This window comes from Silene latifolia, chromosome 1 (genome assembly GCF_048544455.1).
Source record: "Silene latifolia isolate original U9 population chromosome 1, ASM4854445v1, whole genome shotgun sequence".
In the NCBI taxonomy this organism is placed as follows: domain Eukaryota; kingdom Viridiplantae; phylum Streptophyta; class Magnoliopsida; order Caryophyllales; family Caryophyllaceae; genus Silene; species Silene latifolia.
The window spans coordinates 7,067,043-7,092,987 of record NC_133526.1 but is presented as its reverse complement, the minus strand read 5'-3'; the positions used below and the strand labels follow the sequence as shown (position 1 = coordinate 7,092,987).

Genomic DNA, 25,945 nt, shown 5'->3' with positions numbered 1-25,945 from the left:
TGTTTAAGTTGACATATGAAGTTGGTAGTATATCTGGGTTATAGACTTATAGGTGTACATCTGGGTTTTTCGAATTACGGAGGGTGAGAATGGCCGTCGGAGGAGGGTGGGTTTGTTGGTACAACAGGACGAGGGGAATGGTGACGTGTGGCCGAACGGACATCGAGGATCCGACGGTGGGGCCAGGGGTGAGGTCTATGGTGGTGGTTCAACATGGTAGTCGGAGTACTCCATGTTTTTTTTTTTCTCTTTTGGATGTACAATAGTCAATAAGGGTATGTAAATGGAAAATAGTGTGTAAAAAGTACTGTAATGAGTAAAATACGTACTGCGAAAATAAATTACGTTAATTAATCAAAGTTTCTCTTTTAATGAAAGTTTTTTAATTCTTTAATCCTCCTGAAGAAATGTTATTTATTGGCTGTAAAATGAAGGTTTATGTTGCATATTGGTTAATTAATTGCTAATTGTAGAATTAATAAACCTTGATTAAGGAATTAGCCAATAAATAACATATCCGTACAAATTCTTAAATATGTTGCATACGATAAATGGAACCTAAACATAGTAGTGCAAAAGAAATGACATATTATGTTTCAAAAGGTATAATTTTTCATAAAAATAAAATTTGTGTTGTTTAAAATGCGCATAACATGTTAAAACATGTTTGAACGTAGTTTTTTGAAAATAGTTTCAACCATGGTTAGATTAAAAGTATGGTGATTTATTACAACCACTTTATAAAGACATTTTTTTTAACAAAACATGTAATAAATTTTTGGGTAGATTCAACGTTAATCACCTTTTCTACGTGATTAGTATTATAAACGTACAATCACATCCCACTTTTTGACATACGATATTTCCTTGCAAGATCAAACTACACGGCAATTCATTCTTCATCTTTAACTCACGAAGTTGTTACCTTTTCCTTCCATAGTTCCGTACAATCAAGAGTCAAAACTATTTAGGAAAACTAAGATGTTACATGTGAGAGATAAAATCATTATTTTCAAAACTTCTAACTGATCTATTATCTCATACTCTATATAAAAAAGACGACGTTCATTCCTCATGAGTCATGACCATAAACTACCAAAAAAACTAAAATATTATCCCGTATGAAATACACTATAACATAGTAACATACCATTTGCATAGATATGAAAAGTTTTTGCTAATATCATGCATCATGCTTTTGTTATATTCATATTATTTAACCCGTTTTAACTTTAAAATGAATACTCGTGTCCTAAACAAAGATCTCTAATGAAACACATACCAATCCACAATCTAAACATATAAAATCAAATTCAAGTCCACCAAATTATTTGCCTAACATAAGCATCAAGTTTCAAAAACCCTATTGAAACCACATTATTCCCTCAAACAAAATGAAGAAATCCACACTTAACCCTTAATCTAGGGATATTCTCTTTTTTCTTCTCTCTTAAAACACAAACTTCTCTCATTTGTAAACCTTGTATTCCTTTCTTCATCCCCTTTTGTCCAATTGTCCCTACTCTCTAAACTCCCCCTTAAACAGTCAACTTCTCTCAAAATTACAACACTTCAACGCCGCAAACAACACACACCCAACACACAACACAAAAACACTCAAAACAAAAACAAAACAAAAAAACAAACATTTTTGCATTATTGTTGTTGAAGAAGAAGAAGATCCTATATGATTTAGTTACTTAAAACTTTATTTTTTTAAGAAAATAAAAGATACCCTTTTCATTTTACTTCATTGGGTACTATAAAAACCAAACAAGACTCAATCTTTTGGGTTTTTTATACCATTTTTTAATTCACCAAAAGATTGAATTTTTAATTTTTTTAAGCAATTTTCAGTGAAAAAAATGGTAGGTTCAAACATGAATTTTGGGAATGGTAATACTATTTGTGATGAAGATGACTTGTATATTCCTGTAAAATCTAGAAAAAATAAGAATTTGAAGAAGAAACAAGAGCAAAAAGTGCAAAAAGAGTTGAACTTTGTTGCATCAATTGATGAAAAAGTTGAGGTTTTGGTTAATGGAAATGTGGGTAGTCCTAAAGATGAGAAATTGAAATTGGGTATTGTTCAAAATAATCTTTCTAGGTTTTTGGAATCAACAATTCCTTCTGTTGCTGCCCAGTATTTCTCCAAGGTTTGAACTTTTCATTTTAATTCTTTAGGTTTATTTTTCAAATTTTTTAATTTAGTCATTCAATGGGACGCAATTTTTATCCCGGAGTCATTCCAAAACAGTTTGTTTGTGTTATCTTTGTCCCCTCTAAGTGGGGTAATGCTGTATTTTTGATTAATTTACTAATTTTCATCTTGGGTCATCCGAAAACGGCCTCTTTGTGCTATCTTTGTTTCCCTAGCAAAAGGGTAAGGCCGTGTACATCCGACCCCTCCTTACCTCGCAATTTATGGGAGCCATTGGGTAAATGTTGTGGTTGTATTTTTGATTAAGTTGCTAAGTTTTGTCTGTTTGTTTGGTTGGTGGGCAGACAACAATGAAGGGATGGAGAACATGTGATGTAGAATATCAACATTATTTTACACTAGGCGATTTGTGGGATTCATTCAGGGAATGCAGTGCATATGGTGCTGGTGTTCCTTTGGTTCTCAATGGCATTGACGACGGGATTGTCCAATATTATGTTCCATATCTATCTGCTATTCAATTATTTGGTCAATCTTCGAAATTTGATGGCAAATCAAGGTCCTCTACTTTTGCTTTTATCCTTTACACACTAATTATTTCGCTTTTTAATTCGATTTGGAATAATTGAATGCTTACCAATCATTGATGTGTATGTTTTAGGCCTTAGAAACGTGTTGATTCATTTAAATAGTATTTTTTTTTATTCTTGCTATTGTTGTGGTTGTCAATTTATATCATAAATCATCTTTAGTTGCATTTTTATATTAGTGCTGTCACATTAAAGAATATGTTTGGGACCGAGTTAGGCGATGAAATTTTATCTGTTAAGCTAATTTAATGTCAATGCCAGCAAACTGATGTGGAATGGATATGCTGACAGTTTATTTAGTCAAAGAAGCAAAGGCTTAGTTTTTTTAGCAATGACCATGCTTTCTAGGGTAGTCTAAGGAGCTGCGGGTTTGTGATACGCTGCTATCCAAGTCACAACTAAACTAACTCTTGTTTTGTGCTTTACTCCCCCCTTGACTTTCCGTCTATTGCTCTATCTAGGGAGGAAATGTAGCGTGGTTCACAATTCTCGGGTTAAGAAGTTTGTTTTGTCTTTTAACCATTTCTCTTTAATGGTTTGGATCATGTAAGACAACCTCAAATTGTTGTTGCTGGTGGTGTCGTTGTTATTGTGGTGGTGGTGTGGTGTGGTGGTGGTAATGCAAGCATGATTACCTTCTCGACTATATAGTAAACAAAAAAAAATTGCGCTTGAACAAATTTTAGATCTGTTCTTGTGGACATCACATAGGAAGGATCCCTAAACACACTTAAAACCATTGGAACGTACATTATATATACTACTATCCTTATTCGGGGCAAACAACTCTCTGAATCACTTGACCTTCTTAATAGTTTGATTCCGTAATCACGAAATATTGTTCACTGATTTTTGTTCCCACATTGGTGTTTATTTAACTAGATGTGTTGACTTCGTGTTTCTCTCTATGGTAGTCAATTAGTTGCTTTTTTAGTAATACGGAGATGGTATCTGTTAGTTTGTGTGTATCTTGTGGTTGTCATAGCATCTCTTGATCATCTATTGTTGCGTTTTCGTGTATAATGCTTTCAAACCGCTAGATAGAGAGATATGTTAAGAGTCTTAAGATGGGTTGTTAATTTGTTTTGTAGGTTGGTGTTTTTTTTTTCAGTAAGCTATAGTGCATTAGAAAAACCACCCACAGTCGAGATAGCTAATGAAGCAGTCTCGGATACTGCATTTCAGTTATAAGCCACATTTCTAAAAATCTACTCACAAAACAGAAGACAAATTGGGCTTATTGATTAAAATAGGCAGATTATTAAATCAGGGTGTGTAGAAGAAGACTTTTGAGGTAGTAACTCGTAATTGGTGTGTGGTCAGTGCGTATCCTCACTTAGGGCTAATGTTGTTGGCAGCTTCTTTTCTTTTGAAAGTCGATGTACTTAGTCGCAGGAAGTTATTAATTCCTCTGAAGATCACGCGGGTTCTAGGACTTAATTTTAGAGAAAATATCCAAACCACAATGAATTTTTGTCTAGCTACCATTTTAGGACTCCCTAGCTAGGTCAATAGCAAGTTTTATGGGTAACAACACCTGCAAGGTATTTTGGGATCATTCGGAGTGTGTTTGATTTTGTTTCACCTACTCACCAGTGAATGTCATTATGGAATTACGAGTTACGTAGATATTTAGCTTCCTATTTTAATGGCCGTCTGTGTTTTCCACGACAGATCTTTAATCTACCATATGCGTAAACATCCAGTTGGAAATAAAATTTAATAACATTGGTAAGATGCATAGTAGTTGGTACTAAATGCTGCCATTATATCACACAACAGTTACCCGTACCGGAATAGTACCTCAGATATTGAATGTAATCCATAATTTAATTGGTTTTGGTCTGGGAAGACTTCTGTTAGGGACTGCATATTAATTTGTCTCCTTTTATGACACATTGGCCCTTATGATTTTGGGGTTTGTGATAGAAAGGGTTTCCTTTACCTACTCAATGTTGTCTGAACTCGAATCACCTTCTAGCTTCAGGTTAGTGTATATAGCTTATCCACTTTCATTGTGAGAAGTTGATCAACTTAGGTAGACCAACTTGTTTCTGCCGCTCTACTAGTCAGACTCGGGTATGATGGGAGTCTGAGAGATAGGAGTATATTCCCAATTGTCGGATTGACTATGACTCAAAGTTTGAGGCACGACACTGTTATAAATTAGGATTCAAATATGTGGACATGTCTTTAAAGCAGAAACTTAATTATAAGTTTGAACTATTCAGTGTTTTCTTAGAATGCATTTTAGAGATCTTTGGGACATAATACCTAAAATATGGTTGATAGAATCTCTCTTCCTCTCCTTCTTCTCCCTTTCTGTCTCTGCTAGGAGAAGTGTCAGTGTTAAATTGATGGCCGGGTGTGGGTTCCATACCTCTATTCTTGAGTGTCGTATCGGAGACGTGTTTAGCCCTAAAAGTGAAGAGTCAAAGCATCATAGTTAATTCGTTGCCCCCTTTTGAAATTAATCTTATGAAGTAAATATCCGTGCTTCATTTTGTTTGTTTAAATGACACTCAACATATAGTACTGATCGACATGCTGGTAACAGTGGTCGGCAGAGTGATGATGATTGCAAGCTCTCAAGTTCTGATGACAGTAGCGACTATGAAGTTGAAGAAGACGTCAACTACAGCACAGTATCAGAAAATTTTCAAAAAAAGGAAGAAGAGGTCGCTTCTAATACACTTCCTTCTCTAGGCATGCAGCAACAATCCCTAGAAGGGTTTTGCAGTGATGAAAGTGATGGCGGGAGTTCTCGGGGTGAAATGCTTTTTCAGTTTTTCGAGAAAGAAAGTCCTTATTGTCGTGAGCCGCTGGCTAGTAAGGTCAGTATACTCAAACCTATAATGTATTTTCTTAATGACATTACTAGCACCAGCTTAGTCAAATTAAATGATGTTTTTTTTGTTGTTGTTACAGGCGGGAGAACTAGCAAGCGTGTATCCACAGCTCAAAACATTGAGAAGCTGTGATTTGCATCCTAGTAGTTGGATGTCGGTGGCATGGTCAGTTGAATGTCTAATTTATATTTTCTTTTGCATTTTGTGATCCAATTTTAGTCATACACTCATGACATATGCAGGTATCCTATTTACAGAATACCCTCTGCATCGACACTGAAGGACTTGGATGCTTGTTTTCTGACATATCATTGTCTTTCTACACCTTTGGAAGGTAACCCTCTTCTTGACGTTCGGAACCTGTTGCTTAGGTAGCAGATGTCTCATGACTTGGGTTCGTATCCAGTCAGCATTAAAACCTTGTGGCTCCCCTTGCACCAAAAAACTAAAACTATGTTGCTTAGGTCACTATAGGTTTTGGGATAAAATATTGATATTCATTTGTATAGCCTTCCTCATTGTATAATTACGTACATACTACCACTTACATACTTGCCTACCCATCCACCCTCCTTACTCCGCTCCTCTACCCAGCTGCCGCCCGCCTTTCTCTTCAAGCAGCGGCCACGCCTTCCTGCCATACCCAACAGCCCTTCTGTTAACTCCACTGTATTTAACCAATTCTTTCAAAAGTTACTGCTGTATGATTCAAAAGTAGATGGGTTGAAAATATCACCCTAGCAACTGTTTGGCAAGCCTTATCTTCAATGTGGAGGCTCTTTGCAAAACACAAATCGCAAATCGCATCTGTATTAGTATTGATGATGACCCGCACCACCTAGTGGCGCTAGTGCAATAGGTGTTAGGTAGTTAGGCTCCGTCTAAGCTGATGATGTACGGGTGTTGGATTTACACGGAATTTTTACTTTGTTCCACCATAATCCAGAAGCAAAAAATAAGAAATTTTTGGCTTTTAACAACTTAGGAGTATGCTCACAAATTTGTTTCCTCAGGTGAAGGGAGCATGCATTCTCCCAAGTTGATCGACTCATTGGAAACTGATGGAACTCTGAGGTTCTCATTACCAGCATTTGGTTTGGGTTCCTATAAATTCAAGGGCGTGATATGGACTGGAAAGAGGGAGTCAGAATGCCCTCTTGTAAATTCTCTCACCGAGTCTGCAGATCGTTGGCTAAAGCAGCTTCAGGTCAATCATCCAGACTTCGAGTTCTTCCTTTCACGATCCTTATATCAGAGGTGACTTGCTATTTGCTACGTCACAATTGGGCTGATGCCACACAGATGAAGGAATTTATATTTTTAAGAAAATGCGCGTTTTGGTAGAAAATGAAGGCAAATGGGAGAAAACCGAGAGTTGAAGAGAAAGTGAGAAAAAAGAAAAAAATGAAGGAGAAATATTGATACTATGCCTGGATATTGTTATCCCGGTGAACCCGAGATTGGTTTCTCGAGAGGTGCACTCGGAATCTACTGCACCTTACCGAGGTTATAGTAAGGTTGATGATAGTGAAAATTGATAGAAGTCCTATGTAGCAGTCAGTTTAAGGACTAAAAACATTCAGAAAGGTTGTTACTGTGAGCTGCAGATGCAAATGTAAAGTGCTAGCAGCTGATTGAGTATAATATACCTCATTCAAATTTTGTTTTATAGATTTTTAGTTTTTGTGTTTTGTTTGTTACAATTTACAAAGCTATTCGGGTTGCTTGATATAAAAGTAGACGATATTGATACATATGGAGTTCATAACATAAGCCGGCTCAAGTCGTTTACAGCCCTAGGAAGGCGAAAAGTACAAGTCACTTAGAGGACCGAAAAGTAACAACTGTCTGTGCAATGGAGGCAACCGTTTGTATAAGTACTCCAGTGACGAAGTACATAATTGCTTTCGGCTCATTGAAAAACTCTCGCCTAAGAACTCCTTTTAACCATCGCATATTAGGACGGAATCTGTTTAAGCCTTCACATATTTTTGAGTAGGATGCATAGTCTGCCAGTATGTTCTTTGTGATAGAATTAAACAGATTTGACACGACTTCATCAGACTCGAGCCAATTCTGAATTATACCATTCTCCACGAGCAATGCGACATCTTCTTTAGTATTGATCAAGTCATCCATGAAGCACAAGTAATCGCTGATAGATTTATCGTCGTCTCCATTAGCTGTATGATTGTATAGCTCATATGCCATAGCATTCCTGAAAAATGTTTCTGTATGATGCCACATGATCAACTCCGGAATTATTAACACATGGTTATCCTCATCAATGCCTATGTCCAAGAGTGGCTTACTACAACGACTGCTATCCGTTGCTCTAAACACGACACCTGCTTCAGCGAGCTTAGTTGCAGTTGGAACCCGAGCATCATGTGTTTTCATATCACAGAGACACGGGAAGTCTTTTTTCACAGACACAATAACATCCCGTTGGCTCATTTGTGCATTTAGAGCTTTGTTCTTTAAGCATTTGCAAAACGTTTTTTCTAATTTAAAGTATTCGTTTGTTTTCAAAAACTGTAAACCTCGAAGTATCAGTTCGCTGCACTGTGACGTCTTACAATGAATTTGTTTTCAAAAACTGTAAACCTCGGGGTAGATTGGTGAGTTATTTTCATTGTAAGGGTTTAGTCGTTTGAGTAATTTCTAAACAAGCAATAAAATAACGGTTGGACGTAGGCCTCGGAGTAGAGGCCGAACCAATTTTTAAAACATCATTTGTTGTTCATTTACTTTTACATTCTCATACTTTGCTCCTTCTCGTTTATACTTGTTGCCCGTTCTGAGTCACAGTCATCAATACTGTGACATAGAACTGTTGTACTTTCTTGTGAACTTACATTCTATTAAGTTTCTCAAGTTTTGTACTTCAAGATTCTTCACTTAAGTTATTAATTAACTAAGTTAAGAACAAATTTTAAAAAGGTACACCTAATTCACCCTCGGCCTCCTCCTCTTAGGTGTTTATCGTTCCTAACTCTTCACGGAGGTTTGTTTTGTTTTACGGAAAACTTTGTTTAAGAAGTTGTATAAGGTTTATAATTGTCCTATCTTCTAAACCTAATAGAGTAATCTGTAATTAGTAGGTCTTTCATTCTAGTGATTATTGCCGTAACTATGGTGAATGGGGTTTTTGAAAGTTAGTATGTCCTAAATCAAAGAAAGAAAATTATGTTTTTTATATAGCAACACATCAATTAAAGAGTGATTTCACTCCGAGAATGATCTATCATTGGTGGTCCAAGAGAAAAAACGTCTAGGTAATATATGGGTTCTTCATAATAGATGCACAACTCCTATGCGTTCAAATGGGAGATGTTTTGAGCATAAAATCATCAAGAGAGCCACAAACCATGAAATTTATGATCCATAATGGAAATGTTAGCCCGTCACAAGCAAGACTAGCTAAATTTCTTAACGGTGTAAGACACATTCCATAACTTGTAATTAGAATTAAACTTGATGCAAGTTTCTTACCTGAACTTGAAGAGCTCGTTGACTCCTGTATCGTAACATCAACAGCGGGCGAAATTTCGCCATCCAAATTATGAGCTTCCATTATTTCACTATAAAATCGTTGTAAAATGTCAAAAATATTCATATACTTGCATTCGATAAAGATTGTAAATTTGTAATTAGAACTTACAATTTAAATCAAAAAGCAAATTTTGAGAGGAAAAAGAAAAAAAATATCAACTACGGAGTATTTGTTAATTTGAATTCGATTTATGTTCAACATTATTATAGAGGATGGAGAACATTAACTCAAGTGTCCAGTATCCACTAACCAGTCAATATTAATTTTACCATGTGATTTAAGAATTTAACATGAGTCTCGTTATACAAAGGGTTTTTCTAACGTGTGTCCTTAGGGCACACATTAAGAGGCTAAATATAGAAAGAATTAAAGGAATATTTCACTAAATATGGAATAAATGAGTTGATTCTTACATTTCTCATGATATATTCCTTTGATTCTTTCTATATTTAGCCTCTTAATGTGTGCCCTAAAGGCACACGTTAGATATTGCCACCAAAAAAGAACGTAAATATGGTGACAACTTCTACCAAAGACAAAAAAACAAGTTAAATTAGCAAGATTAATGAATCAACAAATTAAATTGAATTAGCAAGATTAGCAAATCACGTACCTGAAGTTGTAGGATTTGGATAATCTTGCAGTTTTATTGTCTTTATTTATACAAGCGTTTAGCTATTTAAACAGATCAATCATACATCGTTGACTTTTAACAGAAAATAAAATATTACACGACCAACGTCGTCAATGCTTAAAAACATGCTTTACATTATCACAAATTCTCATTCAAGACGGGCACTATTCATCTTAGACTTTAAACGAGTAAATACTCCAAAGTCCAAATCACATAACAAATTGTCTAAAAAATATCAAAAGTTTTAATTTTATTACCATCATGTAGTAATAATTGACCCGTCAACGGATAATTTCCATCTTAAACAATACTTATTTATTTACCACTTGGAAATTTCAGTGTATGTGGGAATGTGGGATTGTAGGCTAACGTGCTAGCCTCTAATAACCGTGACATGCATGAAGCTCTCATTTACAAGGTAATTATTCAATTATGGTAGTCAGCTTGAATAAGTATTTCGTAGAAGATTTAAAATACAAGTATCATACGAAGTATATTCTTATGAAGTATTATAAATCAAATGTATAGCATAAACAAGGGTTTATCATTGTGGAATTTGTGTGCTTCAGAAGAAGTTTATGTGCTTAAAAATGAATTGTTGTCCCTCAAGGCCTCAATATCATGTTACTCCCTTTACTTAATATGTGAGAGCATTATTTTGATAAGTTAATGTTTTCAAGTGTACTTTGATTGACATTCGACCTGTTAAAACCTGACCCGATCCGAAAACCGACCGTAAATAACCTGGTTTTTTCAACCCAAACCCGTTTTGACCCGTAAATAGCGGGTCGAAACTCGACCCGTAACGTGGAGTTGAATGGAGGGAGTAGATCGTATATCCTATCACTTTCTAAGACAGACATATCCTAAGATTAAAATGAGCCAAATAGCATTATCATCCTACTTACATAGATATGATAAGTCTTTTGCTAATCTCTAGGTATAATACTTTTGTTTTCTTTATACTATTTCATCTGGGTAAGTTTAAAATGAATATTTATCCATATTAAACGTAAAAGTTGTCATCCAACCATCCGTCCACTAATCTATATTCCCGTTCTTCCACGGCAATTTCATTTTATTTTGTTGGTTTAAAAAAACCGTAGAGATCAACAATTGAGAAAACTAGCCGTTGGTCATGAGAAACACAAACGTATCTTAATTACAAACAAACAAAAACGGAAACATTCACTTTCAAAAATTCCACCTATCTTTCTCAGTCTTCTCACGCTCCTTTACACACCCTCTTTCTCTCTCTCTAACTCCTTTCAAATTTAGAGATTTTTAGTTTCCCCAATTTAATTTTCATTTTTTTTTTCGTGGGATTATATTCGGCAATTTGGTAACTTGTAAGTCCTCTTTCTTTCCTATTATGTATATTTTCGGTTTTTCTAACGTGTTACATATAATGGTGGAACTAAGGGGGCTAGCAGGGCGGTCTAAATTAGAAACTTCTGGTTCCGCTACTGGTTACTAATATGAATAATAATAATATCGTAAATTACTGATTTGTTAGAAAATTACTGTATTAGATAAAATGAAAATGAAAATCTGCTAGTCGCTTTTCAGCTAGAAGTTGAATCCATGTGTAATTTGATAGAAATGTAGAGAAAAATATCAGGAATTTATAATTTTTTTAAATAATTTGATAGATTGGTAGGTTTTGCTAGCTAAGAACCCATGAATTATACGATTAGGGTTTTGAATTGTTTTGGGTTTGAATTGGGATAGTAGAGTTATTATGCACGTTGAGGAAATTGTACTGACCTTGTGGCTTATTTTGAACCGGAAAAAAATGATCCAGAATCGGGGCCACAATTGTTGTTCATGGATTGGGGAGCTAATTGTTCATGCTTTTTTTTTTGTAAAGGGAGCCACCAGGGTAAATTATGTTGCTAATGAGATTCGAACTCAGGTCATGAGTATCACCCCTTGACGTTACCAAGCTAGTTGATTATAAGATTTAACAATTAGCTCAAGGATCATTTAGGTATTGTTGGATCTTGGATGAATGGATTGTGGATAGAATTGGTTTGGTATTTTCAGGTTTAAATGAATTTAGCTTGGAATTTGTGGGGTTTTGTATTGATTATGACTTTGAATTTGGATTTGTTATGTGATATAATTCTTTAACCTAGAAAATGAATAATTGTTGTTAATTAATCAACCCTTCCGACCCATTGTCCGAATGAGTTGACACAGTTGGTTAAAATAAAAGATGAAAATTCGCGGTCTTTGGTTGAATCCCTATGAAAGTAGTTTTAGAATACATTTCTGATTTATACTGATTTCACAGCTTGATGTGTTGGTGTTAAGGGAAATTATTCTGTGCTTTTCACATTGGTTTTGATGTATTCTTGAATCCTGCATTTGACTTGTTTTTAGAAACCGGAGTGAGCACAAAGCCAGTGTGAGGATGACTGTGAAAGCTCCGAGTACTCCAGTTTCAAAGATTGAGAAAACACCTGTGTCAACCCCGGCATCAAGAGTTGGTACACCAGCATCAACCCCAGGAGGGCCCAGACAAAAGGAAGATAAAATTGTTGTGACAGTAAGGCTAAGGCCTTTGAGCAACCGCGAACAGGCAGCTAAGGACCAAGTAGCATGGGATTGCATTGATGATCATACTATCGTTTATAAGCCTCCAACTAATGATCGCTCAACTCTGCAATCTTCATTCACATTCGGTATTGACTTTGATTAACTCTCTTTAATATTGACTTTGAATGCTGAAAGTCTGTATTTTCTCATGGCCTTTATATTTGCCTATGTCATTTCATTTTCATTTGAACAGACATGCTGATGATTCCATGCATATTTCTCTTTTTTTCTGGTTTCAGACAAGGTATTTGGCCCTGATTCCGTGACTGAGATGGTTTATGAGGACGGAGTGAAAACTGTTGCGCTGTCTGCTCTGATGGGTATTAATGGTATTGTAGCTACATCTTTTTTTGTGAGACAACATGTATTCATACCTTCTAGTATGTGCTTGAATCATTGTTTGAACTGTTCGTGTTTTTGCAGCAACTATATTTGCATATGGACAGACGAGCAGTGGAAAGACTTATACAATGCGAGGAATTACAGAAAAGGCTGTTGCAGATATTTATAACCACATAATGAATGTAAGATTTAGATTCAGACGTCAATTCAGTTACTCCTTATTAACGAAAAATCAACTTTTTTGTACTTACAGTTTAAACATAGTTAGTTGATGTTAACGGTTAGTGACAGTCAAACTAACTCTTACTGCTCGGCTTGATTACAGACACCAGAAAGAGATTTCACAATAAGAATATCAGGATTAGAAATCTACAATGAGAATGTCAGAGACCTTCTGAATTCCGAATCTGGCCGTAATCTCAAGCTATTGGATGATCCAGAAGTATGCCCTTAACAGCACTTGTTCAACTACTCGGTTTGTTGAGCACAGATTATGTGCATGTTGATGTCTGTAGTATACTAATTTTCCTATTTCCGGGCGTGTGCAGAAAGGTACTGTTGTTGAGAAGCTGGTGGAGGAAACAGCTGCTGATGACAAACATCTTAGACACTTGATCAACATTTGTGAGAGTAAGAACATGTTAATTCGATTTAATTACAGATTAAAATCAAGTTATCTTTTTATGCGTTTACTTATTTCTCTTATATTCTGTCTACTCTTCAGCTCAACGACAAGTGGGCGAAACTGCTCTAAATGATAATAGTTCAAGGTCTCACCAAATCATTAGACTGGTAATGATTTTGTGAATCCTTCATTGAATCTTTTTGAAGTCATTTTGTTTTCAATATTTCACGCTGATTTTATCGTTTATGTTGCAGACAATACAAAGTACACTTCGTGAGAATTCAGGATGCATCCGGTCCTATGTTGCAAGCCTGGTAGCTACTCAATCGATAAATAAATATAATTACCTTTCCCTTTCCCCATCAAATTATGATATTGCAAATTTGCAATAATAGTTTCAGCATAAACATGTCATTCATTATGTGCTGTTGCAGAATTTTGTCGACCTTGCTGGAAGTGAGAGAGCATCACAGACACATGCTGATGGGGCTAGACTCCGGGAGGGTTGTCATATAAACTTAAGTCTGATGACTCTGACTACTGTTATCAGGAAGCTCAGGTAAAGACGGTTTTAGTTGTATGCTGCTTGACATTTACCGTACAGTAATTTTGACAGTATATTTTTTTACCTATGATGAGAGTCGAATGGAGGGACATTATGTTTCAACCTTGTTTAAGCACTACTAATATATGTCACTCTCTTGTTGGCAGTGTCGGTGGAAAACGAAGTGGCCATATCCCTTACAGAGACTCAAAACTTACACGAATCTTGCAGCACTCTCTTGGCGGCAATGCTCGTACTGCTATTATATGCACATTGAGTCCAGCAACGAGTCATGTTGAGCAAACAAGAAACACCCTCTTTTTTGCCACTCGTGCTAAAGAAGTTACTAACAACGCTCAAGTGAACATGGTAATTTTTGAGTTGCAAAACATACAAAGAGATTGTAAAATCCCTCATTTAGCCCAATGCTGACATCTGCTTTACTCGTTTCCAGGTCGTGTCTGACAAACAGTTAGTTAAGCACTTGCAAAAGGAAGTCGCTAGACTTGAAGCGGTCTTGCGCACTCCTGATGATTCAGATAAGGACTACAAAATTCAGCAGGTGAGCCCGCTACAACCATGATTAGGATTTTCCAAATATTGAACTGTTTTACCAGAAAGGAACAAAAAGATCAACCAGGGAAAACCCTGTAGAACTAATAAATGGCTTTACTGAAATTGTTTCAGATGGAAAGGGAGATCGAAGAGTTAAGACGTCAAAGAGATCTTGCCTTATCTCAAGTGGACGAGTTACGACAGAAGTTGGAGGGCAAGGTGGCTTTCATTTTGTTTTATTTCTTTTCTTTCATTCATATGACTACTCGATCTTGTTTATCGCTAATGTATTAACATTTGATGCTGATTTCAGGTTGTAAATGCCGTTGAATCTCCTAGACCAGTAGTAAAATGTCTGTCCTTCACCGGCCCTTTGTCAGCAAACCTACCTAGAAAGGAACAAGCAGGACAGGCTAGGAATAGAGTTCTAAGGCAGTCTATGCGGAAGTCGTCTACAGCTCCTTTCACACTCATGCATGAAATTCGGAAACTTGAGCATCTACAAGAACAGCTTGGTGAAGAAGCTAACCGAGCTCTTGAAGTGCTACAAAAAGAGGTGGCTTGCCATAGACTAGGCAATCAAGATGCGGCCGAGACAATAGCTAAGCTTCAAGATGAGATACGAGAAATGCGTTTGGTAAAACCTGAACTCACTGGCAATGAAGTTGGGGAAGTGATTGCCACGAACAAAAGTGTTAGCGCGAATCTCAAGGAAGAGATAACAAGACTTCACACCCAAGGAAGTACTATTGCTGATCTTGAAGAGCAACTTGAAAATGTCCAACGGTCCATCGATAAGCTGGTGATGTGTCTTCCAAATAATGATAATGAACAAGCTAAAGGTGAAGTGACTCCAACAAAATCCCAATCAAAGAAGAAAAAGTTGCTTCCTTTATGTTCAAGCAACGGTGCCAACAAGCAGCCTCTTTTAAGGTCCCCATGCTCCCCTTTGTCTGCAGCTGACCAAGTTGTGGAGACCGAAATTGAGAATAGAGCTCCGACTAATGACAATATTGTGCTTACTCAGTCTCCGCAAGTGACTGATAAAGGAATTCCAACAAAGACTGAAGGAGTTGGATTTGATGTTGGAGCAAAAGAAGGATCCGGATACAGAAGATCAAGTTCAGTTAACATGAAGAAAATGAAGCAGATGTTTCAGAATGCAGCTGAAGAAAATGTGAGAAGCATAAGAGCATATGTTACAGAACTGAAAGAGCGTGTGGCGAAATTACAGTATCAGAAGCAGTTGCTTGTTTGCCAGGTAATATTGAATTTTGTGCCACATTGACCGATACATGTTGCATGAAGCTATGTTTTGTTAAATATTTCTTGGGTTTTCCTTGGTGGTATAGGTGCTCGAATTAGAAGCAAATGAAGCTGCTGGTTACAATATTGAGGACGAGGAAGATTGTGAGGCAAATGAACCTGAGGTTTCGTGGAACATAGCATTCAAGGAACAAAGGCAACAAATAATTGAATTATGGGATGTTTGTTATGTTTCCATCATTCACAGAACTCAGTTCTATCTTCTCTTTAAAGGCGATCCAGCTGACCAGATCTATTTTGAAGTTGAGCTTCGGCGTTTGACTTGGCTGCAACAGCACCTGGCTGAAACAGGAAATGATGCTAGCCCTGCTCCTGGTGGAGATGAACCAACTATATCTGTTTCTTCCAGGTTCTCTTTCTTTTTATATCTCATTCAATGTTATGTCTTATGTGTAATTCTAGCTGGAAAAATATCCATAATCATTCAACTTGGAGGTGCACTTCAACTATAATCACATAAAACTCGTGGTCAGGGGTTCGATTCCTGACTTTTGCGAATGAAAAAGTTTAACTTGGAGGTGCACTTCAACTATAATCACATAGAAGTTTAACTTGGGAGGGGTCCGATTCAGTACCCCGAAGGAGATTACCCGAGCTGTCAGTAGGGGATACTCCTGGTCAACACCAAAAAAAAAAAAAAAAAAAAAAAAACCTCTTTTTTTTATTCCGGGGCTCACGTTAAGATTTTTTAAGTGTAATCCTATAGCATTCAGAAACAACCTCTTTGTGTTACCAGGACTAATGCTGCTTACATCAGACCCTCCGTTTTTTCTTTCCTATATGTACATGATATTATATCAGCTGAAGTATACCAATGACACTTTTTTCGGCCTTTTCACTAATTGTAGTATCAGAGCTCTAAGACGCGAGAGGGAGTTCCTAGCGAAAAGGGTGAGTACGCGTTTAAGTGCCGATGAGAGGGAATCATTGTACATGAAATGGGGGATTCCTCTTGAAGGAAAACACAGGAGGTTGCACTTCGTGAGTAAACTGTGGACAGACCCCCATGATCCTCTGCACATTGATGAAAGTGCGGAAATAGTAGCCAAGCTAGTAGGGTTCTGTGAAGGTGGCAAGGCCTCGAGAGAGATGTTTGAGCTAAACTTCGCACTTCCAAATGATAAAAGGCCTTGGACAGCAGGCTGGAACCAAATCTCAAACCTTCTTCTCTTGTGATGAACTCATGAACTACTTTCCGATTTGTAAGTAATGTCGAAATTGCATCATGAACATGTACAAAAAAGCTTTGGAGTTCTTCTCCATAGTTTCACATTCAATTCTTTCATTTCTTCGTGATTGATTGCGACAACTTTAGCGCTACATTACGTTTTTTTCATTCACATGTTTCTCATTTATAAAAATTTAGCCGGTTTCCCATTCTTTTTCCGGTGATGGTGACATACGCGTCAATGTTGTACATTTTTGCACACATGTTTTGGCAGGAGGAGTCACAATGTCGGTTTTACCGATATTTAGTAAGAGACGGCTGATCAAATACAACATAAGAGAAAAGCAATACAGACATATAGTACTATATAATCTATAATGCATCATAAGCCTCTAGATCCTTTTTTCCCACAATACATAAATTACAAACACACGACATGAAAATATATATATAGAGCATGCATCTCGTTACCTAGTAGAAACGACTTTTAAGGTAAGTCCGTCTTAAGGTAAGTTACAGTAACACGTGGTAAGATCCATTGAAATCTTACCACGTTTTACTGTAACTAAACTTTGAAAAACCAGAAGTTTAGCACTTGGGGAAAGGAGTTCCACAGGAATTAGCGACTTTACGGGCGTTAGGGGTATTAATAAACCTCCTAAGAGTAGGATTCTTCATGTACTGGCAAAGACAAGGTTTCTGCTGCTTGATTCTGGTGCAGCAAAGAGCTGTTGGTGGGCTTGAAGAAGTGATTGCATTTGCACATGGGCTTAGTTGAACTGGGCTGCAAGTTACTGCATTTGCAAACCGGGTTGCTTCGGCCCAAAGCAACACCACCACCATTGCATAAAGTACAATGTTGATATTAAACTTCATTTTTGTCTAAAGAAAAAAAAAACTCAATTAAGTGGAGGAATGAAGATTGAAGTTGCACAAGTGTTGAGTTGAGTTTGTTTTTGAGTAGGGGATGTTGGATTTTGTCCTCTATTTATAGGTGAAAAAAGTGGATCATAGGTACAAAATATTATAGATTGGATTTCAGCTATTTTTAGTAGACCTGACAAAGCTGACCCTATTCGATAAGGATGAGCCAAAATTTAAAAGTAATCCAAAATTGCATGACCCAAAATCCGAATTCACCCGACTTGGCCCAAACCTGATCTGAACTTTGATGACCCAATGTTGACCCGACTCAAAATCATATGACCTGAAATAAATAAGTAATTTCATATGATACTCTCATACTCCTTGTTAGTCGTATTACTGTGTTAGTTAAAGTGTTTTCACCATTGAAATAGTTAAAAGTTAAAACACGGTATATTTATACAAATATTTAGGGTTTTTTGTCAAAAACTACCTTATATTTAGGGGTATTTGTAAAAAAACTACCTTATATTATTTTTCTTGTTTTAAACTACCTTTGTTTTCTCTTTTCTTGGTCAAAAACTACCTAAGCTCACGATATGGCGAGATTTGATCGATTTAGCGACATAAACCTATCTCACATGACTTTGTTAACATCAAACAACAATGATCAACCGCATAAAAACCTTAATTTAACTTCATCTAACCAAGATTTATGTTTTTCACATTTCAATAATAACTATGAGCATCCACTAAAATTAAGCGTAAATACATCATGACTTTCTAAAATCTGGTCTAGGCATGATTTACACATTAAAGAGTCGTATGAGATAGTTTAAAGCCGAAAAACTAACCAAATTTGTCTATACTCTTAGCATAGGTAGTTATTGACCAAAAATAAAGAAAATAAAGGTAGTTGAAAACAAAAAAATTAATATAAGGTAGTTTTTTTACAAATACCCCTAAATATAAGGTAGTTTTTGACAAAAAACCCAAATATTTACGTTAAATAGTCACTTGTATAGATATATGACTTATGACCATTACTACATGGTAAATTGGTATTTTTCAATATATGATTATGATTATGATTGGAGTAACTGTTTAAGTCGAGTGAAATAATAATTAATTCGGTGCAAAGAGATTCTCAAGATTGGTTGATGTTGATGTGGGTGTCACCTTTCCGCATTTCTTTTACTTGAAGTACTAATAACACCAAGTCTCCCTTATGACGGGTATATTCGTCACAAGTTTGTGACGGGTTAAGTATTACCCATATGGATAGATAAGTAAAAGCCGAGTGTCTAGGGAGTAATAATCTGTTTTGTCTTATCTATCCACATAGGTAGTACTTGAGCCGTCACAAGCTTGCGACAGATATATCCGTCCGAGAATTTGTATACTAATAATATGAAGCATGCACGCCTCGAGTATGATAGTTCCATGGCTGGAAAGCAAATTACTTTTTTTCTGAGGTTAATTATGAGTTGCCTTTCGATAGGCGCATGCTTCTTGTAGGTCCTGGCCACTCTTGTAGTGATGATTTGTCATTTGTGGTAATTCTTTGTTAAGGTAATTGGATTAAAATTAAATTAAAGGAAACAGAATAAAGCGTTGTGGATAGTGAAAGGAGTAGATCGGTATCTAAAATCTAAATCTTAGTATAGATTAAAGTAGAAAACAGTTTATGTTTGGCGAAATTGGGGCACTAGTTGGACTATTGGCTCTAGGAATTGAAAAATTTAAAAGTTTTAGTTAAAACGTCTTGACTAGTGAAAAAAGATAAATTATAGGTCTGTTATTTAAGTGTTTTCTCGATAACAGTTTTCGGAAAAGGAAAATGAATGTAGGAAATCAAAGAAAATAAGAAAAAAATGATGATAGTAGAGTAAAAAGAATAAAATGCAATTTCTTGCCAAACAACATGGTTTAACAAACCCGACTATGTAAAACAGTTTAGCTAGCCGAATCGACAAGAACATCATGATTCAACATACCTGACTCTGTCAAAACGGTTCGAGAAATACTTGCGTCCTCCTTAGACCTAAAAGAGAATTTTACAATATTTAATTTCCATTTTGGACTTTTGGTCATCCTCTTTTAGGTGTAAGGAGGACAAGACATAAATGTATGCTTATTGGTAAGACTCTTTAAAGTCTTAAGACTATGTCACATCAGTTTTCCAATAATTTGTATTATTTATTTACAATTGGTCTCCCTTGTGACGGGTTACCATTTGTGGCGGATATTTTGTGAGTTAAAATGGTAACAAAATGGGTTAGTGGAAAAAGGGGACCACATGAATAGTGTTGCAGAGAGAGAAAAAGTGGGTACTTTGTGAGGTAAAATGGTATCCGTCACTTAAGAGTGACGGATATGTGTGGTCACAAATGAGAATTTGTGATTTATTTATTGTTCAGACTCACCTTATACTTACCTCAGACTTTATACATTATTAGTCAGGCCCACCTCAAACTCTACTTTTTCACCTTACTTAAGAAAATGTGGGGTTTAAGAAAAAAAAGAACAAAAATAATATAACACATGACTTTCTTTCATTGGATGCTTCTTTTGATAGTGGGGTCAAGACTCATGTAGAGTCTTGAGTTTTGAATTTCCAAGACTCAACTTAAGACTTTGTCAAGACTTTATCAAGACTATATCAGATTATTGGTAGTTTTGAGTGAGTCTTGTCTTAAAAGTTACTAAAGTCTTGCCAAACCTAAAATTCTCTCTCTAAGGGAGAATAACAACCCGGTTGCAAAACGTCGCCGACGTTTTATAACGAATCGTCGACGCATTTCATAAAAAAGACGCTCCTACCCTTATTCTCTCACATTCACTCCTCCCTTTTCTCTCTTTCACTCTCTCACATTCACTCCTCCCGCCCACCACACCACCACCACACCCACGACCTCCGCGCGAACAACTCCCCCACGGCAACACCTCCTTGTTTGAATCAAGTAAGTCGTTTTTTTTTTTTCAATTAGTTTAGTTTTAGTTGTTTAATTTGATTAAATTCATCCTTGTTTCAACTCCCCCACGACATATAAGCTAGTAATGTTTGTCTTTGTTTGTCTTTGTTTAAATTTCTCGTTTTCAATTTTGTTATTGTTGTTTTGTTCTTTTCGATTGATTGATTTGTTGTTGTTGTCGATGTAGTTGTTGTTTGTTGTTTGTGTTTTGTTGTTTGTTGTTGCTGTTTGTTGTTTGTTGTTGCTGTTTGTTGTTGTTGTTTGTTGTTGTTGTTTCGATTTGTTGTTGTTGTTGTTGTGTCGATTTGTTGTTGTTGTCGATGATGGGGTGATGGACGTTCAAACATCACGTCTGGGAGGGAAAAGGACGTTGAAATTCAACGTCTATGTTGGGGATGGACGTTGAATATCAACGTCTGAAAGGGGTATAGACGATGAAGTTCAACGTTGGAAAGGACGAGGGACGTTGAATGTGAACGTCGTCCATGGATGGACGTTGAATGTCCATGTCTGTCGTGGGCAGGGACGTTGCTATTCAACGTCTGTCGTGGTGATGGACTTTGAATATCAACGTCTGATCCATGGTAGGACGTTGATATTCAAAGTCCGTCTTTGGTGTGGACCTTTTTTTTTAAAAAAAAACCGTATATCTTTAATTTTAATTTGTAATTTATATTTTTTTGTTTTAGTAGTTGTTTATTTTGATTTGTAATGGTTAAATTTGTATTTTTTTTGTATTAAAAGTTTTTAATTTTATATTTTAATGTGTAATTTATATTTTTTTTTAAATTAAAAGTTGTTAATTTTGTATTTAAATGTGTAATTTGTATTTTTTTTGTATTTTTTTTTGTATTAAAAGTTGTTAATTTTTTATTTTAATGTGTAATTTATATTTTTTTAAATTAAAAGTTGTTAATTTTGTATTTAAATGTGTAATTTGTATTTAATTTGTAATTTTTTTGTATTAAAAGTTGTTAATTTTATATTTTAATGTGTAATTTATATTTTTTAAAATTAAAAGTTGTTAATTTTGTATTTAAATGTGTAATTTGTATTTAATTTGTATTTTTTTTGTATTAAAAGTTGTTAATTTTATATTTTAATGTGTAATTTATATTTTTTTTAAATTAAAAGTTGTTAATTTTGTATTTAAATGTGTAATTTGTATTTATTTTGTATTTAATTTGTAATTTTTTTGTATTAAAAGTTGTTAATTTTATATTTTAATGTGTAATTTATATTTTTTAAAATTAAAAGTTGTTAATTTTGTATTTAAATGTGTAATTTGTATTTAATTTGTATTTATTTTGTATTAAAAGTTGTTAATTTTATATTTTAATGTGTAATTTTTATTTTTTAAAATTAAAAGTTGTTAATTTTGTATTTAAATGTGTAATTTGTATTTAATTTGTATTTATTTTGTATTTATTTTGTATTAAAAGTTGTTAAGTTTATATTTTAATGTGCAATTTTTATTTTTCTTGTTTTAGAAGTTGTGTATTTTACTTATAAATTTATATTTATTTTTTATTAGAAGTTGTTAATTTTATGTTATTTTTTTATGAAAACTTGTTTTTATTTTAATTAACTAACTTTTTAATCTCGTAAATGCAGATGTCGAACAACGAAGATTACATTATGACTTCACTAGGTCGTACGAAAGATCGAAGAGTAACGAGCTCTAAGCGGCGTATCCCTTTACCGTTAGCTCCTCGTCGTGGTCGGGGTAGGGGTAGGGGTAAGGTCATCGAAATACGCCCTTCTGTTGACCCTACTCCCGACGCTACTCCCGAGCCCGTTATGACCGAGATGGATTTTCCGAGTGCGTTTTTTAGGCAGCCATTAGGCGATTCTGATGTTGAGGAGGAAGAGCATTTTGACCATGTGGTTGAGCAAGATGATGATGATGAGAAGGAGGAAGAGGAGGAAGAGGAGGACGATGACTCTCGTTTTCTTGACGAGGAGGCCGCCGGACTACCACCCAAGAAGGTGGTACGGGATGGTAGAGGTCGATATGTGCCGCTTGGTGACGGTTCATCTAGTAGCACGGGGAGGAAGAAGACAAAGACTCAGGATAATTCTTGGCGTCTTACGGGTCCGGTTGAGGGTGGTCCGAGTGTCCTTAGCGTCCTACGTAGCTTTGGTGACCACGTAGCTTATGGTAGTTGGACCGGTCAGGGAATGAGATCGTGGATCACGTGTTACGAGAGACCGGGTGCTTTAGAGAAGATAAGTAAGATAAAGGTCCGTGACGGTGTTATGGAGAGAGTTAGTAGGAGTGGCCTTGGTCATTTGAGGCAGTCTTTGATGACCGGTTTGGACGAGAACCTCATTAGTGCTTTTGTAGAGAGGTGGCAGCCCGACACCAACACTTTTCATATGCCGTTTGGTGAGATTACTATCTTGTTGCATGATGTTGAGAAGATCCTTGGGATACGGGTGGATGGCATGAGGGTTATGGAGGACGGTCCTACGAGGGAGGAGATCGGTATGAAGGGGAAGGTGGCCACTTTATTTGGATTGCCTCTGAAAGAGGTGAAACCACCGTTGTACAAGTGGTGGTGGACCGACGGTTAAGAAGTTGATAGAGCTTGCGGAGACGGGTAACTTGACATGACTCGCCGAGGGCTTACATGATGGTATTGGTAGGGACAGACTTTGTTTACGGACAAGTCTAGTGATAGGGTTATTGCCCGTAAGTTGCCGTTGTTTGATCAGTTGAGTGATATCGGCACGTATGCTTGGGGGGCCGCGACATTGGCCTACTTGTATCGACAGTTGGGGATGGCTTCGCGTAGGGAGGGTCAGGGTGTTAGCGGTTGTCTACCGTTACTTCAGGCTTGGATATATGAGTACTTTCCCATGTTCCGACCACACTCCGGATATTATATCGAGGGGAGACCACTTGTCGAGGCTTGGTCACGGCTTCCTAGGTTTAGGGGAGATGTTCGGTTGTTAGAGCAAAGACAGCGAGAGGTTGGACGGGCTTAGGGCGGAGCACGTGGCGTGGCTCCCTTATGGTGTTAGTCCTCACAGGACTTGCAGTATTTCTCTCTACTCGGGGTTGATTAGGTTTTTGGATATAGTAGAGTCGTACCGGCACCACCTGATAGGTGTCTCGTCAAGACGGGTATGTTGAGTTATCCCGAACTCTATGCGGTTCCCGATCGTTGACTATCGCCCGCTAAAGCCGCCTTGGGCTATTGGTTGTCTTATGGTGATTCTCCGATTTGGAGTGGGGTTTGAGTGATGTCGAGATAGTTTTGAGAGAGCGGTTTGACCGGGGATTGATGCCTTTTCAGTGTGATACGCGATACATGTCTTGGTATAGGAAGATTTCTCACCCACACTTCTACCCCCTTGCACGCCGTACTCAGTTTCGCTCTCTTCCTATGAGCGAGGAGCCTGAGGTATCCCGAGCTCTTAGTCGTCATTTCTCACAGATTTATAGACAGCCTACCAAGGAGAGGAAGTGGCAATATGCGCGGAGATTGGTGGATGAGATGGAGCCGTTCTTCAGAGCCGAGGACCATGCCGAGGATGATCTTTGGGGATCGATGATGATGTTGAGCTTACCCGTAGTGTAGATTTTTATTTTTATGTACGGATATTTTTATTTGTGTTGCGTATGGATATTTTTATTCTCTTTCGTTATGTATGAATATTTTCATTGTGTGAACATTTTTAGTGTTTTTAATGTTATGCATTGAAATGAACGAAAGTACTTAAAACTTAATTAAAATACAACTTTAATTAAAACGCAATCCAACACTTAATTAAAACACGATACAATTTAACAGACATGATACAGACACAACACTTAATAAGATAAAACCCCAAACCCCAAACCCTAAACCCTAAACCCCAAACCCCAAACCCTAAACCCTAAACCCCAAACCCTAAACCCCAAACCCCAAACCCCAAACCCTAAACCCCAAACCCCAAACCCAAACCCTAAACCCTAACCCCAAACCCTAAACCCCAAACTCAAACCCATGCCATAAACGATTATTATTTAAAACATAACATAATTAAATAACTCAAGTATGTATGTACATCATGGGCCGCAAGAGAAGCCCAGCCCAATCCGCTCTTCAACAACTCGCCTATCATACTACACGTCTACACTCACAAACAAGAGTTGCACCGTTCACCCTATATGGTCGGATGACAAAGGTGGCCCGGTTCGTATGGGGCGAATCATAATTTCGATGCACCTCATTTCATACATTTGTTCAGTGTGAAAAGTATTTTAATGTAAAATGTGAATATAAAATGATGAATAGACGTATTACTAGTAGTTTGTTTGTCTCCGCGATTCATTTATTTTGTGTTTGATACAAAAACAAAAAAAGGGAGGAGATAATTAATAGTATATCGTTTATTGAATGACAAGTGGTTTTCAATATCAGTAAACGATCAACTTAATTATTAAAAGTAACTTTATAACGAAAAGATAAATAAATGACTAAGATACCGTACAGAAACAGGTAAGCTAACATGCCACCTAAACTAAGATTCTTCTTTTCTACGGAGCAATCAAACGACCCCTAAATAATCTATGCTAATTTGCTATAGTTACATACAAGAAAGAAAAGATTAGGGTCACCTCCTCCTAATCACAGAATAGTTGTCCCTTGAGCTTGAAAACCTTAATCTATGGCTTCCATTCTCCGAATCAAAATCCGAAAAAGACGAATAATCAGGCAAAGTTGTCTGATGATGACCTTTAATACAGCAACAACAAGCTTGTTTCCCCAACTTACGACCAAGTTTCCATGGCAAACTAATAAAACACCAAGCAATTGATAGTGGACATGATATACATAAAATGCAAGCACTAATTCCACATTCTAACGCCGTTTCCTCACACTTTCGCGTCTCCTTATCATAAGACGATGAGGAGACGTCTACGCTCCCTTTTCGTTTCATCAAGTTTTGTGAATCGCTTAGGAAAATAAAGTGGTTAAACTTAAAATACTTGTGTTGTTTCGTAATCTGTAAATAAGGGAGCTTTCGGTGTAGTGTTGTTGAAGATGTTACCTGCACTTTTTTAAAGCTGCTTTAGTTTAGTTTTCTGTATGGGGTTTGGCAAGTACGAATATAAAGTGGACCACTGTATTAAAATGGAAGTTTGCGTAACAAATACGAGTAC

The 25,945-nt window shown here is 36.5% G+C and overlaps 3 protein-coding genes across 3 annotated transcripts; 2 read left to right on the top strand and 1 right to left on the bottom strand.

Annotated features, from left to right (window-relative positions):
- The first annotated feature begins 1,483 nt into the window (after nt 1-1,483).
- LOC141595603 (uncharacterized) lies at nt 1,484-7,300 on the top strand. Its single transcript, XM_074415569.1, has 6 exons — nt 1,484-2,156; nt 2,506-2,720; nt 5,309-5,585; nt 5,680-5,765; nt 5,843-5,934; nt 6,614-7,300. The coding sequence occupies exons 1-6, from the start codon at nt 1,866-1,868 to the stop codon at nt 6,859-6,861; spliced, it is 1,209 nt and encodes a 402-aa protein (XP_074271670.1). The 5' UTR covers nt 1,484-1,865; the 3' UTR covers nt 6,862-7,300.
- Nucleotides 7,301-10,964: 3,664 nt separating this feature from the next.
- Nucleotides 10,965-17,092, top strand: LOC141595595 (kinesin-like protein NACK1). Its single transcript, XM_074415563.1, has 15 exons — nt 10,965-11,139; nt 12,176-12,477; nt 12,631-12,720; nt 12,815-12,915; nt 13,059-13,175; nt 13,282-13,363; nt 13,458-13,525; nt 13,613-13,672; nt 13,793-13,917; nt 14,070-14,271; nt 14,357-14,464; nt 14,590-14,676; nt 14,771-15,718; nt 15,810-16,132; nt 16,632-17,092. Exons 2-15 carry the CDS (start codon nt 12,207-12,209, stop codon nt 16,957-16,959), a joined length of 2,910 nt encoding a protein of 969 aa, XP_074271664.1. The 5' UTR covers nt 10,965-11,139; nt 12,176-12,206; the 3' UTR covers nt 16,960-17,092.
- A 139-nt stretch (nt 17,093-17,231) lies between these two features.
- On the bottom strand, nt 17,232-17,911 carry LOC141595600 (non-specific lipid-transfer protein 2). The gene has a single exon (XM_074415565.1). It carries the CDS (start codon nt 17,825-17,827, stop codon nt 17,540-17,542), a length of 288 nt encoding a protein of 95 aa, XP_074271666.1. The 5' UTR covers nt 17,828-17,911; the 3' UTR covers nt 17,232-17,539.
- Nucleotides 17,912-25,945: the final 8,034 nt, after the last annotated feature.

Coding starts and splice junctions, on each gene's coding strand:
- LOC141595595 (XM_074415563.1), top strand. CDS start 12,207: ATGACTGTGAAAGCTCCGAGTACTCCAGTTTCAAAGATTGAGAAAACA. Junction 12,478..12,630: donor GCAATCTTCATTCACATTCG/GTATTGACTTTG, acceptor TTCTGGTTTCAG/ACAAGGTATTTGGCCCTGAT. Junction 14,465..14,589: donor AGGACTACAAAATTCAGCAG/GTGAGCCCGCTA, acceptor AAATTGTTTCAG/ATGGAAAGGGAGATCGAAGA.
- LOC141595600 (XM_074415565.1), bottom strand. CDS start 17,827: ATGAAGTTTAATATCAACATTGTACTTTATGCAATGGTGGTGGTGTTG.
- LOC141595603 (XM_074415569.1), top strand. CDS start 1,866: ATGGTAGGTTCAAACATGAATTTTGGGAATGGTAATACTATTTGTGAT. Junction 5,586..5,679: donor GTGAGCCGCTGGCTAGTAAG/GTCAGTATACTC, acceptor TTGTTGTTACAG/GCGGGAGAACTAGCAAGCGT. Junction 5,766..5,842: donor AGTTGGATGTCGGTGGCATG/GTCAGTTGAATG, acceptor TGACATATGCAG/GTATCCTATTTACAGAATAC.